Source organism: Aspergillus tanneri (genome assembly GCF_003426965.1).
Source record: "Aspergillus tanneri strain NIH1004 chromosome Unknown AapTan_5_pilon_pilon_pilon, whole genome shotgun sequence".
NCBI classification, from domain to species: Eukaryota; Fungi; Ascomycota; class Eurotiomycetes; order Eurotiales; family Aspergillaceae; genus Aspergillus; species Aspergillus tanneri.
Window position 1 is genome coordinate 527,297 of NW_022984632.1, and position 20,002 is coordinate 547,298.

Here is a 20,002-nt window from a genome sequence, read left to right on the forward strand (position 1 = left end):
GTGTCCGTGAGGAAAGGAGATGGATATGATATGTTTATTTAGTGCGAGACTGGTGATATATTATTTCCCAGGTCTATAGACGATAGGGCTACACATATCCTCCCAATCAATAGTGCAACTGTTGTTCTGGATACAATACAAAGTAATATGCCTTCCCACGTCTATAGACTCTTTTGTTGCGTCAGTACGGAGTAGTTTCTTGGCCTGGAACACTTATACTGTATATGGCAGGACACATGCCGGATCTGATGACGGGGAGTTGTTTAGAATATATATATATATTTTCATGTTGACTGACTGATGTACAAGGCTACAAGCCCCTTGGGCTAACTGCGCAGGGAGATGGATTCTACGCGTTATTTCATCTACAGGACTAAAGGGAGATTGATCTGGTGTAGTGTATTGTATACCAACATGGTCATCTGTTGAATCATCTACTGTACATGAACCATAAGAGATGTGCATCCTTTCCACCGAACAAACAGAAGGACTAACGAGGGAAATGTCCGGCGGGAGATGAGGAAAGCAACAATAATGAGGCCAAAGAGTGGAAACCGAATGAGAGTCATCTTTAAAATACATAACGCCCCACATCTCACATGGTATAGGTATATGCAATGTTAAGAAAAATGCAGTGGAAACAATAACTCTTTCACGTATGATCTATCGAGGGGGGTGCTGTGGTGTCATCGGTCCAGGGAGAGATCCAGCATTCGACCCCTGGCTATAACCTCGATGATGGCCAGGAGTTCCATGCGCACCAGATCCGACTTCATTTAATTGGCCAGGCCCGGGCCGCGAAAGGGGGAGGACGGGCCCAACTGCCGGGGACGGGCCGCCGGGGGCATAGCTCAATCCGCCCGATGGGTTCGGTTGCAATATTGCTGGAGGTGTGTACGAACGACTCATGGTCATTGGCTGAGGAGGTCCGGGTAAACCCGCTACTCGGGACGATTGAGCTTGCGGCGGAGGAGTATTGTGGCCGTACTGTCCACCTGAAAATCCAAGGGCATTCCGATGGGCTTGCTGTTGATGCGCTCCACTAACCAGCGTCTGTACATGCTGTTGGTAAGTTTGGTGACCACTATGTTGTTGCTGACTTGACATGTTCATCGGTGCTGGTGCTGCCGGTGCTGAAGACGAATAAGATGTCGGTCCAGAAACTTGTCGGGATGTTATACCAAGCAGACTGGCAGGCGATTGGATTGGCGTCGAGGGGCCCTGCCGTGTTCCATATGAAGCACTGTTGTTACGGGGAGTCGGCGACCCAATATTCGGACGTAGCATTTGGTTTGGTGTAGCTAGATCACGAGTACCAGTGGCCCCAGTCTGCGTGTGGGGTCCTGGTGATGGCGCATAGACCGACGGATATGAAGGACGTTGAGAAGGGGCCGGGGACGGCGTCGGTGCAGGTGAAGGCGCAGTGAGATTCGGCAGAGAGTGGCTAGACAATGCCTGACCTGAAGGATAAGGCGAGAATGGAGGTTGAGATGTGAGCGTTGTGGGTGGTCGGCTATTTGCCTGCTGATGAGGGGCCGGTTGCTGCGACTGTTGTTGACCCCTTGGGTCAAATCGGGCCATCCAGTCGTTATTTGCAGGCCCATTCGAACTGCCTGGAACGGATGAGTAGGTTTGATACTCGGAATATGTGCGGGACGGCGGCAGGTACGGGCTTTGTTGAGCATAGATCGGAGGGTTTTGTTGGGTTGCCGACAGAACCGATTCCTCTTGGCGGGTCGCAGCTGTCTGCTGAGAAAGGGACTGCATGCCGGTGTAAACAGGTCGTGAGGGTGATGTGGTATTTCTAGCAGTGTTTAACGAGGACTGGTCGCTGGCGAACCTTTTACGGGGTTGAGGCTCTTCAGGTTCATCATTGAGAAGGCTCGCAATGTTAGACCTCTTAGCCGGTACCTGTCGTGGTGCCTCTGCCGGTTCCGGGGGAGTAGGTCCGAGGCGAGAAATATCTTTAGGAGGAGACAAGACTGGCGGTGGCTGAGCCATACCCGTATGCTGATTTGGGGCGGCAAAATATGGCCTTTGGCTGACAGGGTCGTGCCGCACAGGGGATATTTCCGGTTCTTGTCTCTGCAGAGACTGCACTGGGGAGCTAGGGGGCTTCGTGAGGCTGGAATGACGAGAATGAGATGTCACTGGTACAAGTGCAGGCTGTGGCTGAGATTGCATGTACGTCGCTTGCGATGCAGGCACCGCACCATGTGTTGTGATGAGAGGTGACCCATGAGGATCGATATGGGATGTTCGATATCCCTGGGTATGCACTGACTCTATATGCGCTATCTCAGGAGCAGACACAGGCGTCTGGCGAGTCATCGGCGTCTCTTGGGGTCTAGTCGCGGTATGCGGCACTGCAGTAGATTGAACCTCACGCCTGTCATCGGCAAAATACCCCACTCGTGGACCTTGGATTCGTGACGACATGCCAGCTTGCGGGCGAACGGCTCGTGCGGCGTCCTCGGCGAAAATAGGCCCAGATCCCATGGAGATGCTGCCTGCTTGTGCAAGAGGCGGGTATCTAGGAATACTGCGTTCCTTTTCGGGTGGGCGAGCTTGTAGAGGTACTGGCTGTGCTGACATCGATGAAATAGCGTGTTTGCCTTTGGAACCAAGCCGGCCTTCATCGGTTTCGGGGGCTGCATCAGTATGTGGTGCTAGGGGTCGAGGCAATATTATGGAGGACGGTGTGGCCTCATAACGCCGTTTGGATGCAACATTGGGCATAGGCAAAGGACCTGTAGGTTCGGCACGAGCCTTTTTTTGCTCTGCATCTGCAACGATATCCTCAAAGTCTTTCTGACCCGAGTCAATGCGACGTTGGAAGTAGTTTTTAACCTACAGCTCCATGTTAGTTTTAGTTGAAAAAAAAAAAAAAAAAAAAAAAAAGAAAAGAAAAGAAAACAATACACAAAGCGCAATTTAAACATAGCTGATCAACGTACCATAACTGTTGTCTTCGTCTTCATGAAATTGGAAATACCCTCGAAATCACGGCCAAAGTGTGCCAACAAGAGCGGGAAATCACGCTGTTCTGGAACAGACCAGTAGCTGGTAGGTTGCAATGATCCGTAGCCCACCTCTGGCTGTCTAGTGGTCGTCGGCACTTCTTGTTCCGCTGATTCAAAGACATATACGCCCTCCTTCTGTCGGCCTCGGCCAGACTTCGCGCGCGGGAGTGTTTCATGGGGCTCTCGCTCCATCGGTTCTCTAGTCCGTACAATCCCAGCCTCATTTGTCCCATCCATGAACGCTTCGGGCACTTCTGTCTTCGGGACAGGCGCCACAGGAGGGGTGAGTGATGCTATCGTGGCGATTGGGTTTGTTTGCTCTGGCTGTACAGGCTGTGGGGTTTGTTGTTGCTGTTGTTGAGCGGTCTTTCCCCTTCGACCTCGCGGTCCAGCAGCAGTACGGCCTCGTCGATTAGTTGGCTTCTCTCCTTGCTCTCCCTCTTTAGCCGCGTTTCCGCGACGGTTGGAGTTGGAAGGCTCCGTATCGGCAGAGGAGTCTCCAAATGTTGGCGCAGCTGCACGCCTGGGTCGGCCAGTGTCCGTGACTGGAGCAGGCTCTTCCTCGCCTTCATAATCTGGCTTCACTACTCCCAAGTCAGCCATAAGCGCATTGGACTTAGGGCGAGCAGATCTTCTGGCACGGCCGCGGCGACTCCATCGTTTGTTAAGCTTCGCCTTGTATTTGATTTCCTCTTTAGTAAGATAGTAATGAACGATGCACTGCTTGAAGTCTCTACCAGGCAATGATTCGGCAATCTTTCCCCACTTCTTGGGATGAGCCATGAAAGCGTCGGTGAAGATTTCGTGCTCCTCAGGAGTGAAATCATTGGATGGTGGTAAAAACCCAAAGATGTCCCTAGCCCGAATAGGCTCGACAATATTATTAGTATCTTTGTAGATGGATGCTTTGGCTACCTGAAGTTCGAGCATATCCGGGATAACCGCCTCCCGAGAAAGATCTGGCTGGGCGGTGGCCTTATTTCCACGACGTCGCTCTAGCTCCTCCTGCGCTGAAATCTCCGATGCGCGAAGTGCATTTTGGAAGTCAAGCTCACTATTACCCTTGAATCTCCTTGCTTCAGCAGCGGTAGTTGGGGTCGCCACAGCAGATGAGCCAGGCGGCGTCGCTGGGGCCGGTGTGGTCGACTGCTTATCCTTCGCATGATCCAGCTCGAAAACATTCAGTCTCCATAGTTTGTAGTGAGATAAATACTCCTCCCGCAACAAAGCGTTTTTCCAAGCTATCTCCTTCTGTCGTTTCATTAATTCGGCACGGAAAACATCCTTGAGGGACTCGTGCGAAGCATCATTCTCTTGACATAAATCAAGGTCGGAAAGTGGTGTCGGTGGACCAGAATGCAAAAATGGTAGATTGTCGAGTGTCAGAGTGTCGGCTGCAGGCAGTGAATCCAAGATCATCTTCGAAGAGAGCTCTTTCTTTTCAATTTCCTTCTCCGGCTTATATTCCGCGAGAGAAGCGGATTGTTCACTGTCTAGTACATTAGGCTTTTCTAACGGAGCAGAGTGAGCCATGGCCTTCTGAGGAACCATGTCGTTGGCAATCATCCCCAATAGCTGAATTCGCGTTAGTAACGCTACGACACTCGGGTCTTCCAAAGGAGTCGGAGGAAGGTCTGCCTGTAGCGCTTTCATGTTTTTCTCAAAGATCCGCCTTCGCTCCTCAAGATACTCCTGCGTGAAAACGATTTTTTCGTCCTCATCTTCATCACTAGATCGACCGAAATCCGGAATGACTATATTCGTTTTATTTTCCAGAGGGGCTTCCTTCAGCATTATAGCATCTGCAGAGGTCCGGTTAGGGCTTGCATCATGAGCCTTCAACTGCTTATGTGATGCCGGAGAAGGAACAGTTTTTGAGGGTACCAAATCTATTTCGGGTGCAATTTCCCCAGCTTCAAGGTCCTGCGAATTTCCGACGACTGACATCCGTGGCTCTCGCTTGAAATCTTCACCGAAGGATAGAGTCTGTTCCTTTCCATCTATAGGCTCCCGGTCCTGTAGTGCATTAGAGCTAGGGCCTGGCCCAGGACGACTATAACCAGGACGGACCCATTGTTTGTTACCCTTAGATGGCACGCGGGAAATTGATGGTCGCTGCTGAAGTGCTCGTGGGCCGGTAGGAATGGTCGAGGATTGTGTGCGAGGGGATGTCTTCGAATTAGGTGACGTTACAGGGCTAGCAGACGGCAATCTTTTACTATTTTCCGCAGCGAATGCCGGAGACGTTTCTCTAGCTTCTTGGCTGGCCATTGCGCGCGGTGCAATTGCTGGTAAGGCATCCCGCTCTTTCGGGCCATTGGCAAATGCCGTGATGTGGGGTTTCGATGTTCGTGGTGGTGGCTCATGGTGTTTACTTGAGATATCCAGAATTTCTTCAGGTCGGATCCGTTGTTCCAATGGCTGTTGGGAAGGACCCCGACTAGCCTTAGGACCCGTCGGAGGTTGGATTGGACCTTGCGAGGTAACTTCATCTTGCTCTTTCTCTGTCTTGGAGAGTGACGCTGGTGCAGCAGCAGCATGGTCAAGTAGCGTCTTATCGGCGGACAAGTCGGGGATAGGAGCCATAACTGAGCCAAAAGCTGGAACCTGCGGGGCCGCTGGAGGAGGAGATTGATTGGCAGCCAGGGGGAAGTCTTTGGCGAGCTCCACGCGTGGAGCAGGGGCCTCAGTCCGTTCGGGCTCGCGGCGAGTTTCTGTTGCAGATAGCTTGCGGGGTTGTTCCGTGCCTGTAAGGTCCGGAGCCCGATTGGGGGCTGGAGGCCCGGTAGGCGCTACTGGAGGAACGGACGATACGGTCGAAGTGCTTGGGATACGGTTCTCATTGCGACTAGGAGGTCGATCTCTCTTCCAGTGGTCTATTGGCGGCCGATCACGATCATCACGTTCGACTCGTCGGTCCAATTCTTCGCGACGATCAAATCTATCACGACGGTCCAAATCGCGGTCTCTTTCACGATCGCGTCGATCAATGTCCCGATCACGGTCGCGGTCCCTGTCCCGTTCCAGAATACGTTCTCTCTCGCGGTCTCGGTCCCTGTCCCGGTCCCGGTCACGCTCGCGATCCCGATCTCGGTCACGGTCACGGTCGCGGTCACGTTCGCGATCCCACCTCCCGTCTCGAGAGCGACTCCGACGCCGGAAAGAATCACGGTCATCCAGATATGGGACACGACCTCGGCCACGTCCAATATCCCAATCTCCTCGACCCCGACCCCGGATAGGACCGCTACGAGGGTGGTGAACCGGCCCAGAGGGTGGAACATCAGGAGCCGCAGATGATACTGACAGGAGACTGTCTCTGGAGCCCCGTCGCATGCGGACTAGATCAGGATCCCGTCCCAATGGTTCTCTCATATCTCGAAAGTCACGAGGCGGGGGAGGGGAGCGGGAGCGGCCGCGACCGAAGCTGATTCGTGGCTCCCTGGGGTCAAAATCTCGATCGCGACGACCCCAATCCCGATCAAGGTCGCGGCGAAAAGGGGGCGGACCATCACGGATGTCTCTAAAATCACGGTCTCGGTCTCGGTCTCGGTCTCGGTCTCGGTCTCGCAAATCACGGTCTCGATCTCGAAAGTCGCCGCGACCCGGATATCCTCGGCCTCGACCCCCAAAGGGAGCGCCTCGAGGGTGGTCGATCAAAGCCTTGGGGCCCCGAGGCGGCTCCCTACCCAGGGGAGGCAATCCTACATCATCAGAGCCACGAGGTCCAGCAGGAGGCCGACGATCACCAAAGCGCTGCGGAGAACGGTCACGGGAATTGAACCCAGACGATGGGGGATATCGCGAAGACATCACCAGATCATGCTAAAGGGCGTGGGGTCGAGCAACCTGGCAGAGAGTCTGCAACAGGTTAGTTCAATGGTAGGACAGCAGATCAAAATATCCAAAAATAGCAATTCTGATGAACATGAAATAGACTGTGGAAGAAAAACAAACAAATAAATAAATAAAAATTTAAAAAAAGTCACAGTGGAAGCCGACGCCCCAAAGGGAACCAAATTGCTGAGAGCGCGAGGCTGCGAAGGGTGTGAGGAACACGTGATCTTGAAAGCATGGAAAAGCACAGGCCAAGGGAAGGGGATTATCTAAGCACGCGGCCCAGATCGCGACAGATCCAAAATTGGATTGATTGGTGAAGAATTGCTTGGCGACAGCCACTCAGCGTGGGCTGTTTCATATGCGAGGGCGCGAGGATCAGCAGAAGAGGGGGGAAGGAACGGGCGCAATAAACAATTAATGGCCATAGCATAGTATCTTGTAACTGCTAAAGTACCAAAATAGTTGACTTTTGAGCCGCTTGTGAAGTGATTTGTTGGCCATCATGAAACGACTTTTTGCCTTTTGCAACTGACGAATCATCCTCCTGTTCTACCAGAAAGAACAAAGAGAGAAAAAGAAGGAAAAAATCCAGAATAATAAGTACTTCCAGGGGAGAAAATAATAAAAAAATAAAAATCTCCGTACCTGTTGAACAACTGAACGTGTCACGCAGTCGGACAGAGGGAAAGCTGCAAGGAGCGAAATTAGGCAACAAAATCAAGACCCGTGGACCTGCCAGCTGAAGTCTGCGGATATTAACTAGGGACTCGAACTCGAAATGCTTCAGACTGAGAAGGCTCGGAAATCAGAGCCGGGGGTCGTCCTCGAGTCAATCAAGAATACTTGTTCCGAGGAAAAAAAAAAAAAAAAAAGGACAGATTTGTATAACAGGAAAACAACGATCTCAAGGTAGTGAAAAGAAGAGGGGGAAAAATATGAAGAGACTTATGGAGACGGATGAGAAAGAAAGGGTTGGTAAGAAGGGAAGAAATGAAATGGGGTAGAGCGTAACGCTGCTACGTCCTTGGATGGCCAGAGAGGGCTAGCACTAACAGGGATTGTTCTAGGGGAACTCAAAAATAACTTCGCCAACAGTGCTTGCCTGAGGCTGGTGTGGCCAATGATCTTGCATGCCTCAGGCATATTCAAAGGTACACTAACGGGTCATCTTGCCTTATATGCTTAGTCACAGAAATGTCAAGAGCACTTATCCTATTAAGTAGTAGCGTTACACCCTCAGGAATCAACTCCCATCCAAGGGTTTTTATTCCCCTCATCCAATCAACTCACCCCGGTATTTTTCAAGAAAAAAAAAAAAAAAGAAAAGAAAAGAAAAAGCACAAGTGCATTGTCCAAACAGCCACCTTTTCTCATTTACAACTAACTTAATCAAAATAATCTCTATTTCCTACTTCACAGCCTCCTCTTTTTTTCTATTTATCTTATTTTTTTGTTTCTCATTGCCATGTCCCTACCGCAAATTGCTTCGGAGGCTGCCCCTCCTTCCGCCACGAATGCTGTCTTGATGGCCTCAGAACCCGTCCCCGAGGGGACGCACCTGGTCCGAGGGGTGGATTTCGAGCAATTTAAAGACCGCAATGTGACTGTTGCCGAAATGGTCGACAATATGAGGTATATGGGGTTTCAAGGGAGTGCAGTCGCTGAGGCCGCTAGCATCATCAAGGAAATGGTATGGAGCTCGTCCCGTATCCTCATTAATCATTGCTAAACTGAATAGCGAGCGTACTCCCACCCTGAAACTGGCGAGAAAACCACCATTTTCCTCGGGTACACGTCCAACCTCATTTCGTCCGGTTTACGAGACACTATCCGCTATCTTGTCCGCAATCGTCACGTTTCCGCTATTGTTACGACGGCTGGGGGTGTAGAGGAGGATCTGATTAAATGCCTGGCCCCGACTTACATGGGCTCTTTCACGGCGCCCGGGGCTGGTCTCCGTGCCAAAGGACTAAACCGGATCGGAAATCTTCTGGTACCGAACAGTAATTACTGTGCCTTTGAAGACTGGCTAGTCCCGATCTTGGATAAAATGCTGGAGGAACAAGAGGCAGCCAAAAAGAAGGCATTGGAAACGGGAGATGAAGAGGACGAGTTACACTGGACTCCGAGTCGAGTAATCGAACGCTTGGGTCGTGAAATTGATAATGAGGACTCCGTACTCTACTGGGCCGCTCGCAACAACATTCCGATCTTTTGCCCTGCTCTCACGGATGGCTCCCTGGGAGACATGCTATACTTTCACACCTACCGATCGTCCCCACAGCGACTACGAATCGACATTGTGGATGATGTGCGTCGTATCAACACGATGGCCGTTAGGGCAGCCTGTGCAGGGATGATAATTCTTGGGGGTGGTGTGGTCAAGCATCACATTGCCAATGCATGTCTAATGCGGAATGGAGCGGAATACGCTGTCTATGTGAACACGGCTCAGGAATTTGATGGAAGCGATGCGGGAGCCCGGCCTGATGAAGCCGTAAGCTGGGGCAAAATCAAGGCGGATGCCAAGTCAGTGAAGGTATATGCGGAGGCCACCGTCGTCTTCCCACTTATGGTTGCAGCCTCATTTGCTCGGGTCGACCAGCCCGCCTCATAACCAGGCGAGACGTCTCGTCACTGAGCCAGAGGACGAGAGCAAGGGATAGCGCGTTCGAGAGTCAGGATGGAACCCTGCACGTGCCTATGTGGCGATCTCCTCGTCCGATACTTCCCGGGAACGCCTTGTATAGGCCCTTCTGAATAGTCCTTGTCCCCAATATACCCACCCCAGCAACTTTAAGAGACAAGCCTCCGTCAGATACAAGCCTTCTTTTTTTGGTTCCGGGGGCAAACGGGATTCTAGAAGGGTGGCAAATCGGATGATAGACATACTCCGTAGGGTGCTCACCCGTAGAGCGGGTGGCTTTTGCATAGGTCCACTTATTTAGTAGTCTGTCTATTGGAGGAAGAGAGAGTGAGTTTTACGTCCCGGGTATCCGGGTCGATCGTACTGGGTGATTTTGAGGAGGCAAAAAGGTCCTGGGGGGGAGAAGACAAGGAAAGGCAAATCAGCAGCGAAGTGGAAGTGGAGTTAATGGGCATGTTCCACAGGTCGATCACCGCGACCCGAACGGGCCTAGAGAACTAAGGTACCTAATTAGATCAGGTTCCTTAACCCGGGACTTCCCGGTTGCCAGTACTCGGATGGAGAAGAAACGGAGGCTAATGACTTTTTTTTTTTAAAAAAAAAAAAAAAAAGAAAGAAAGAAAGAAAGAAAGAAAAGAAAGAAAGAAAGAAAAGGAAAAGGAAAAGAAAAGGAACAAAGAAAAGGAACAAGGAAACGAGATAGGTTGACAAGTTTAATATATAAAGTGATGGAGGGAATATTTAAGTAGCCGATGAGGGGAGTAGAGAAAAAGAAAGGAAAGAAAAGAGACAGCTAACAGGAGTGACAGGCTATAAGGCCAAAATTTGGCCCAAGGTCATTGCCATCCTGTAACTCCGGATGGAACGATATGCTTCGGGCAGTTGGCAAGGCTGACTATTTCAATAACTGCCCATTCCAGAGTACCTATTACTAGTACCGACTACCATTTAAGCAGCTAGTTATTCATTAGTGGCTGAAAGGCTATGGGTAAGAGTTGCTAATAATTTGATTTACTCATCGACAAGAAACAATGTTCCGAATGGATCAAATCCCAGGAAACCCGATCACTTGTGCATATTGTATGTATCTCCACCCCATCAGGGGCCGAGGTGGCAACCCCCCAATGGATCAGACAAGACGATAGATGAATTGTTTGTAGCTGCGTAACCCAATCGCGAGGATTTTCTCCAGTAACCAGCGGTGAGCGGATCCCCGTGATCTGGCTCGCTCTCTCTGCCTGCATTGCCGCCTCATCTTTTCAGTCAGCAGTGGTCATTCTTTTTTTTTGGTCCCATTCTCCCAGCACTGTTCCTTTTTTTTTCTCCCTTTCTTCTTCCTCTTCCTTGTGTGTCCATGGACTGTAGCCTCTCCATCCTCTCTCTCCTTTTTCCAATTGTTGTTTCCCTCATTCTTCTCTCTCTCCCGTCGCCTTTATCGCTTTCTCTCCATTCCCTCCTGGGTTTAGATTGCCCCGTATTTTCTGATAAGCCAGGGCTTATCGGGCATTCTAGATTCTCTGTGCTCTCTTGTCTACTACGCGTGCTCATCCATCATTTCGATTCATCTCTATTCTCCCGGGGAGAAGAAGAACATATTGCAACATACTAGTTGTCTAGCTTGATGCTTGACCTTTATTTCTCTCTCATTCCTCGCCTGGTTGTGCTATCCCGCGTTGTTCTTTCCTTTCGTCGGACTGCTCTCAGTCTCTCGATCTAATACAGCTTTCTGACTATTTCTTCTCATTTTGTTCCTTTCGTGTGGGCTTTGTCGAAGCGTTTTTTCCCATTCTTAATTCTTTGCCATGGACGCACGACTCGAAACGTCGGTCACCGTGGAGCAGTTGCCTCCTCCCATCACCCTCAGTACGGAGTCCGTCTCTCTAGATATCACCGAGGAGCCGACAGTCACCATCGACGTGACCCAGGATGGGCTTGTAGAACAACCCACAGATATCAACCAACCCAATGATCATTCCGACCCCCCTCCTCAAGAATCAGAGCATCAGACTCCGACCCAAAACACCGACGCCGAGGTGTCACAGGTAGACGACCCGTCCAATGTCTCCACACCCGCACCCCATACGCCACCAGAGGAACGTGCGTACTGGGCGGAAATCGAGGAAGACTTATCGGTTCCGGACGAGGCTGAAATGAAGGAGATCGAGTCAGCGGCGGACGGTGATTACAGTGCCTACGAGTGTGAGTTGTTGTTATACAACCTCATGACATTGGAAAAATCCCCGGCTTTGGCTAACCGTAGTAGATGACTATTGGGAGAAGAACTTTTACCCAGAGCTTGATGATCCTGAGTACCGACCAACGGAGAAAGCTCGTCTAACCTGGAAGATCAAAGGCATTAGAGGCACGAAAGATCAACCAAACCACGCTAAAGTAATGCGCTCCCCGCCCGCATACGTTGGTGGCTATTGGTGGACCATCAAGTTCTTTCCACGCGGCAATAATGTTAATTCTTTGAGCGTCTATCTTGAATGCTCTCCTACGATGCCAGCTCCTGATAAGACTTTACCGGAGACTGAATTTGCTGTTCTCTATGGTCCTGCTGAAAGTGACCTCAAAGACAGCCCTCCCATTCTAGATATCAAGTTTCCGAGGACCGAGGACTCAGCAGCGTGGATGGAAAATTACAAGTCACAGTATCCACCAACAGAGAAGCAAGAAGACTGCCATTCTGAGTCATGGAGAGTATCTGCCCAAATTGGTGTTATCTTATATAATCCGGATGAACCTCGTACTGGATGGATGCAATCTTCCTGCCATCAATTCAACCCACACAACCTGGATTGGGGATGGACTAATTTCCACGGCCCGTGGGATCAGATCCACCGTCGCCAGCGGGGCCAACGCCAGGCCTTGCTCCGCAATGACACATTAGCTTTCGATGCATACATCCGCCTAGTTGATGACCCCACTCGGTCTCTGTGGTGGCATGCAAGCGACTCTGAACCTACCTGGGACAGTTTGGGTCTAACTGGATATCGTCCGCTAGGCGACTCGGTCATCAATCACAGCGCCGAGGTTGCTGGCCTGGCAACGTGGCTGCATATAGCTCCCTTCTGCAAAATCATCCAGAATGTGAACGTTTTTGAACACCTCACCAACTGTGATGTAAAGCCGAAGCCACTATGCGATGCATTGCAAAAGTTCCTATGGCAGCTGCGTTCCCGTGGGAAGTCTCTGCAGTATGTCGACACGGACACTATCACATCCATCCTTCGCAATCTGCATGAATACTCGGGTGATGTTTGCGAGTTTTGGGAGCTCTTGCGACGTACTCTCGAACTGGAACTTGCGGGTACAGATGCGGTGAAAGATCTTGCTGCACTCTTTGACAGCCCCAGCCTGGACTCACTCCCTGCAGACACTCAGGGGCAGGATGTAGTCAACATTCTCCCCAGGGACTTCAATTCTCGTATTTGTATCCCCGCTGACCAGGCGACCACAATGCATGGAGCCCTTGCTTCGTACTTAGGCGCAAAGCCCGGTCGCTGGATACTGCCGCCAATCCTTCATGTGGAGTTAGGTCGGCAAAAGCTCGACAAGACCGCCAGGCAATGGCGTCTGCTCTACAATCGGGTTGAACTAGACGAGGAGCTTGACCTAGCACCATGGATTTTGGACGGACAATGTGGCAAGTATGTCTTGTATGGATATATTGTCCACCGTGGTCGACGCACCTCTGGAAAATTCTTCAGTATCCTGCGCCCAGGGGGTCCAGGCTCTAAATGGCTAGCATTTGACGATGGCAGTGACAATCGTGTTGAATGCTTGACCCGCAAAACAGCATTAGGGCCACATATCGGCCTGGATGCGTCCCAGAAAGTGGATCACAAAACTGGACACGACGTGGCCATTGCAGTTATGTATATTCGCAGCAATGTTGTACAGCATTATCTGCCCGGCCCCCAAGGGCCATGGGACGTTCAGGACTCCGTGAAAATATACTATGAAACCGGAACGCTACCTTTAACAGCATCTTCAAACGAAAAACCGGTCGAGGATATCCAGGTTGAAGTATACTCGATGTCACAGTATGATAAACTGGACAGTCTGTTTGATACATACGATCTCATGTCACAAGCGAAGACAGCCAACAATGTCATGTACCTGACGGTCCCCCGGTCGACAAATCTTATAGAACTTCGTAAAAAGATTGCCCTTTGGGTATCTGCAGGCGCCCAAAATGAAATCTGTCCGGAGTATGTGCGTCTCTGGCAAATTGGCCACACTATTGATCGGTTCGGGCCTACCCTCGCATTCTCGCGGGTCTCTGACCTCAAGAAAACACTGGACCTTCCCTTGCAGACTGCCCGTTTTTGGATGCAAATCGTTTCTGAAGGTCTGTTTCACACTCTACTAATTTTTACGGTCTTTTAGCTAACTTTTGCGCCAGTGGATGCAAAGTACTTTGCAATGAAAGACCCACAGGACGCGACCATAACAGAGAGCAACAAACCTGAAGAGGCTATTCTGGAGCGTGATGACTCAGACTCTTCAGATGACAGGGTATTCGTGCACGAGATAGAAGCTGTGCAAGCAGGCTCTTCTGAGACCCGGCCAAGCAACCCCACTAGCAGTGAAATCCAACCCGTGACCACTGAAGAGCTCCCTGAGAATGCCGTTGGCGCTGTAGCCGGGTCGGTGACGAATAGAGATCCTGATGGAACTATCGTTGGAGGAGCTAGCAATGACGCTGTAATTGCGACCGTTATTGCGAGCGATATTCACGAAATGGACTCTGAAGAGGCACCCAATGCTGTACCTGCCCTGGAGGATATTCCCGATCTGACAGCTAGAGTCGACATTCAATCTGGGCCTACCAGTCCCGAAAGCACGCCTGCTGTCCCAATAGAGCCAGAAATACCGCTGCCAGTAGACCATGTCTACTATTTTATTCAAGTCTTCGACGTGGATGCGCAAGCCCTACGTAGTGTAGGCTCACTCTTCTCACAAAAGAAGGCGAATATCAAATCTGCTATACGAAAGCATCTCCAATATCCTCCAAACAAGGACTTCTTCATTTGGCAGCGTGTGGATGGCACCACGGTGACCACTATATCGTCAGCGGATACGTTCGAGGGCTTTGTACCAGACGGCACTTGCTTCATTGTCGGTGAAAAGCTTAGCAAAGAAAAGTAAGTTTTTGCTGTGTTGAGCAGGATCCGGGCATATTTGCTAACTCGATATCTCCAGGCGTGCGGAACTCAATATAGCAGGTCTGTTTGCTAATCCAGACCAACTAGTACGGTACTTGTGGGCGGCTTCTCGTAACCACCCAATCAAGGCCTTTACTGGATATAAGACTATAAATACAACATTTACCAGTGAATATTATAGCGGTGAATTCAAGAAGGGATACTATCATGGAAAAGGTACCCATATATCAGATTCAGCTGCAACCTACGTTGGAGACTTTATACTAGGAAAACGTCATGGTAAGGGATTTATGGAATATCCCACCGGTGATACGTACGATGGCGACTGGTCTGAAAACCTGTGCCATGGCCATGGTGCGTTCGTCGAACGGAAGACAGGCAACAAATACATTGGTGGCTATAAAGATGGAAAACGCCACGGAAAAGGTATCAGTTATTGGGAGGTGGCGGATGAAGAGATGGATCTATGCCAGATCTGTTACAGCGAGGAACAGGATGCCCTGTTTTACGACTGTGGGCATGTATGCGCCTGCGTGACCTGTGCTCGTCAGGTTGACATCTGCCCAATTTGTCGAAAGAATATTATCAGTGTGGTCAAGATATACAGGACATAGTTTACGGCCTGGGCTGGAAGATGGCGCCTAGGGTACTTACTTGGCAATTGGTTTGGTTTTCATTTGCATTGAAGAATTATAGCATACCCCGGACGTTATGAGATGTTTATTTTTATTCCCCCAATTGGAGTTAAGAATTATATACTTTAGATCAGAACATAGCCTCATTATTGTTATTCAACCTCGAAAGCGGTAACTACCTATGTCTTGGATACATGTTTCCAATTATAATATGTACTTATACAGCTGACCCGGCCATATGCTTACTAAAAAAAATCAAGTAGTTGTCAGATATACGGCTAGTCCCGTAGAGGAAATAAAGTACGATTGGTAAAAAGGTCTTATTTGAATGAATTGAGCTGGTTGGACTCGTCTTGATTATTCTTCTTGGTTATTCTTGATTGATTATTTTGTTGTGTGCTCCGCCGGGGTTTTACCGACCCAGTCACATGATTCTGGTCACCATATTATTTGACAGTAGTTAATAAATCATTGAACTTAAAAATGGTATCTATTGAATTCAACAGCTATGTACTGTTAACATAGATCAGTGAGATCAAATAATGATAATCATGCGCCGCCCATTCCAAAAACATCAGAGGAAATAGTAATGCTTTTTATTTCAAGAAGCCATCCACAAGAAGGCACAGGACAGTTGAGTTGGAAATTATAAGAGATAAAAGAATATATAGGCAACCAAATGTCTGTCTATTTGGTCGGTTTTTTGCCCTTTCCAGGACTATGGCTTTCCTTCTTATTCTTTTTAGTTGATTCCTGTGGCTTAGCCAACTTCTTGTCCGAAGATTTATTCGCCGCCTTTTCAGTAGAGTTCTGCTCTTCTTTCTCTATGGATGGCTCGTCGGTCCTCTTGGCTTTCTTGTTCTGGTCTTGCTTCGGGGATGGGGCTGTAGTCGTGGACTCTTCATCTGTTGGCTCGGTCTTAGATTTCTTTGGCTTATTCAATACAGCCTTGGGATTAAGACCCTTGCGACGAAGACGGTTCCGTTCCGCCCGTGCAATTCGGCCTTCGTCCTCGTCTTCTTCGAATGGTCCGAAGGCGCCACCCTCCGCATCCACGACTGTGTCGTCTTCATCGGCAATCGGGGTTTTGTCGACAATCTCCTCATCTGATGTGGCGGAAAGTGCGCCGGAGGGCTTCGATTCGGTGGAAGCACCACCATTGGCGGCGGGATTCTCCGCAGGGCTGGGACCAGTCTTCTTCAATTTGCAGACGAAGAAGCCGTCCACGTTCTCACGATGAGGAAAGTAACGACGAGTCAGGGGCATCTTAGAGTCAAAGTGCTTGCCCATGTATTTTGAGAAACCAGGACTGCCGAAACTACCGAGACCAGTGTCGACGATCTTGACATTGGGACGCTTGCGTAAAACGTACTGCACGACGGCTTCGTTTTCCTCAACAGTGACGCTACAGGTGGAGTAGACGAGATAGCCGCCTGTTTTGGAGGAATGGTCGACCGAGTCAATGGCAGCTAGGAGGAGCTGGCGTTGCATGTGCGGAATAGCAAGGAAGTCACGTTCGTTCTTCGAGGTCTTCACACTAGGGTCCTTGGAGATGACACCGGTACCGGTGCAAGGTGCATCTAGTAAAACACGGTCGAAGCCTCCGATTGCCTTGGGGAATGCATCGCGGGCATCGAGGTGTGTGACAATGGTATTCTTGCATCCAAGGCGGTGGATGTTACCGATTAGACCCTTGGCACGAGGCTTGCTGGCATCGTTTGCAATTATACAGCCAGTATTGCGCATCAACGCTGAAATGTATGTGGTTTTTCCACCGGGGGCAGAAGCCATATCGAGGATTCGCTCGTTGGGTTGCGGGGCCAGTGCCATAACGGGGAGGAATGAAGATGCGGCCTGCAGGATATAGTGACCTGCTAGGTACTCGGGTGTAGCACCCAATGGTACGGCCGACTCGAACACTTGAAGGCCGACCTTGGACCACTTACCAACAGGTTCCAGAACGACACCACGATTGATCAGTGCCTGAGCCAGAGACCGACGGTTTGTGCGCAATGTGTTGGTACGGATGACAACAGGACGAGGGGTTTCGTTGGCTTCGAAGAAGGCGAACGCTTCCATGGGAGTAAAGAGATTGAAAAGCTTCTCGGCTAGGAAAGGGGTGTATCCGTAGTAGGTAGAAATATCGGCTAGGAGTAGCTGGAGGTAGTCGGCACGCGACTTGCCCGGCCGGCCCAATGTTTTCAGATCACCCAGGATTCGAATGGTATCCGTGATTCTTGTGCGGAGCAGTTGCAGATCCGGAGCCAAACCATGGCCAGCAGTAGCTTCGGCGTCTCCAAAGACATCCACCTGGTCACCAGCAATGTTGGTCTGCATAGCTGCTTCTTGCAATTCTCTCTCCGCCTCCTCTGCTTCGGCTTGCTTTTCCTCATCCAGCTTTCGAGACAATCCCTCGATGTTAGCCGCCGTCAGCTTCTCTTCCGCATCAGAAAGGTCCTCGTCGTCAGAAAACATTGTCTGTTGTGGGTGATCCTCTTCATCGGAGTCCATGACTGAGTTGTCCTCATCGTTCTGGCCGCCCACTGATCCATCACTGACACCGTCTAGGTCATCGAATTCATCTTCGGCCATCTCGTCCTCGATGTCCGACATATCTTCGTCATCCGACTCCATAAAATCCATCTTCTTCGGCGCCGGTTTCTTCATATTCTTTCCGTCGGTCGCATCGGTACTTTTAACCCCCTTTCCGTTGACCACCTTGTCAACCTTCTTCTGGGTATTCTTTTTCTTCGCCGGCTTCTCCTCTTCCACCTCATTTCTTCTCCGCTTCTTGCCAGACTCGGTCGTGGATTCGGGCTCGCCTGCCTTGCGCTTCTTAAGCATAGAAATCTTCGACTCATCCAGCGGGGCCGGAGGGCCCTGCTTCTTCATACGACGACCCTTGCCCATTGTGACCAGTAGTGAAGAGTAGGGTATAAGGCCAGTGGTTTTTCTGTTGGCTGCGGATATCCAACTAGTCTTTTTTTTTCGTTTTTTTTTTTTAACTGCTCCGCTATAGGCGGTCAACAGCGGCAGACAATTATTCCTGCAAGGCGGTGTGAGAAATTCTGCCTGAGGCATAGCCGTTTGTTTCGGCCTCGAAAGCCACCCCAATTAGGTATTGCACAATACCAGCTTAGTGCACCACAACACCAACACAAACACATACGCCTATTCTCCCAACACGCATTTTCTACGCCATATATCCTCTCATATAGTGAATCATCTATTTTGGAAATAACGTACAACGGAAATGGCCGAGTTAGCCTTCATCAAATCCTTCCTCTCTTCGCTGGATTCCCGTCCAATCAAGCTCCCAGAAGACTATGTGCTCGACCCTGAGGCCAGCGTACGAGGTCCTGTAAGTGAGAATTGGAAATAAGATCCCTGATCTCTGCATCTGGCTTGTCCTAATAAATCCCATATCCAAGTATCTTCTCCCGCGCCTCCAATCTCCTCATCCCGAGATGCCCAAGAAAGTCAAGCCCACCATTGCCCCAGGATCATCGAAATCGATAACCGTTCGCCTGAAGTCGGCGCGCAACCCACCCCTTGAATTTACCCTTCCTAGTGCGCCCCTGTCCACAACCTCCGTTAATGACCTGAAAGATGCCGTGCGGGAGCGGGTTGCCGATGCGCAGGATAAGGAAGTTGCTCTAGATAAAATCAAGATCCTGTATAAGCGGAAGCCTGTTACGGGGAAGTCCATCGCAGAGATCCTGTCGGATGAACCGGCAATGCTGGCTGGTGGGAAAGAGGTGGAGTTTGGTGTTATGATTATGGGAGGTGCGAAGGTGGTCGAAACCGGGACGGAGACGGCCAAGGCTTCTTCTACTTCGAAGCGTGCACTTGGGCCCAGCGGGGAGGTTTTGCTGGAGACAGATGCTTTCTGGGATGATTTGGAGGGGTACCTTCAACAAAGACTAAAGGACGTCGAGGAAGCTAAAAGGTTGAGGGCGTTGTTCAAAGGGGCGTGGGCTGCGAGTCGTTGATTTACCATCGTCATGTATAGTGTTGGTAGTTTTATTTATGATACCTTTATCATTTTATGGCATAACATGTCTCTTATGTTCGTTTAACGGCATACAAGTCAATGTTGCTCATCCTTAGCTCATCTCTCTGCATTGGTACAGTACTCTATATCTGTACAAATATCGCTTGTGATAGCAGACTGAAAAGCATGAAGACAGAGGAAACCCAGGAGCGTGAAAGTTGAGTCTGATGAGAAACCCCGGCGTAGCCTCGTTATACAATGGCAGGGAAACAGTTTGATGATATGATGCCATGGGCCTATAGAAACAGTAAAGAGGTCAACATATAGCAATTAGAATCGAGATGGTTTGGAATATGCAGGGAAAGTTGATTCGACGGCCACAAACGGAAAACGCAAAAACACTCGTAATATTCGGTCGTTCCACACGGGACTTCTCAGCGGCAGCAAACAGTAGGAAGAAAGGACGATAGAAAAGAGGGAAAATGGGTAAATAGTAGAAAATTGTCGTCACGCGAAGGAACAGGTGATTATCAATCACGTAAGAAGAAAAGAAAAGAACCTATAACCACACGAGTAGAAAGGAACATATGCCAGGTAACTTGACACCGTTGCAAATGCTCAAGAATTGGCCAATCGCTCATCCATTTCATGCGTCCAAAGAAATTTATAAGAAAAGCAAAATCATACAT

At 49.9% G+C, this 20,002-nt stretch overlaps 5 protein-coding genes across 5 annotated transcripts; 3 read left to right on the top strand and 2 right to left on the bottom strand.

Annotated features, from left to right (window-relative positions):
- Positions 1 to 663: 663 nt before the first annotated feature.
- Positions 664 to 6,836, bottom strand: ATNIH1004_009592 (MYB DNA-binding domain protein; the record flags this gene model as incomplete). The annotated part of the gene is made up of 2 exons (XM_033574183.1): positions 664 to 2,850; positions 2,958 to 6,836. The coding sequence occupies 2 exons, from the start codon at positions 6,834 to 6,836 to the stop codon at positions 664 to 666; spliced, it is 6,066 nt and encodes a 2,021-aa protein (XP_033422201.1).
- Positions 6,837 to 8,328: 1,492 nt separating this feature from the next.
- Positions 8,329 to 9,480, top strand: DYS1 (deoxyhypusine synthase; the record flags this gene model as incomplete). The annotated part of the gene is made up of 2 exons (XM_033574184.1): positions 8,329 to 8,553; positions 8,602 to 9,480. The coding sequence occupies 2 exons, from the start codon at positions 8,329 to 8,331 to the stop codon at positions 9,478 to 9,480; spliced, it is 1,104 nt and encodes a 367-aa protein (XP_033422202.1).
- A 1,832-nt stretch (positions 9,481 to 11,312) lies between these two features.
- Positions 11,313 to 15,298, top strand: ATNIH1004_009594 (putative MATH and UCH domain protein; the record flags this gene model as incomplete). Its single annotated transcript, XM_033574185.1, has 4 exons — positions 11,313 to 11,709; positions 11,774 to 13,867; positions 13,922 to 14,663; positions 14,722 to 15,298. 4 exons carry the CDS (start codon positions 11,313 to 11,315, stop codon positions 15,296 to 15,298), a joined length of 3,810 nt encoding a protein of 1,269 aa, XP_033422203.1.
- Positions 15,299 to 16,006: 708 nt separating this feature from the next.
- On the bottom strand, positions 16,007 to 18,229 carry NOP2 (rRNA (cytosine-C5-)-methyltransferase NOP2; the record flags this gene model as incomplete). The annotated part of the gene is made up of 1 exon (XM_033574186.1): positions 16,007 to 18,229. The coding sequence occupies one exon, from the start codon at positions 18,227 to 18,229 to the stop codon at positions 16,007 to 16,009; it is 2,223 nt and encodes a 740-aa protein (XP_033422204.1).
- A 557-nt stretch (positions 18,230 to 18,786) lies between these two features.
- On the top strand, positions 18,787 to 19,311 carry ATNIH1004_009596 (uncharacterized protein; the record flags this gene model as incomplete). The annotated part of the gene is made up of 1 exon (XM_033574187.1): positions 18,787 to 19,311. One exon carries the CDS (start codon positions 18,787 to 18,789, stop codon positions 19,309 to 19,311), a length of 525 nt encoding a protein of 174 aa, XP_033422205.1.
- Between the last annotated feature and the right edge of the window lie 691 nt (positions 19,312 to 20,002).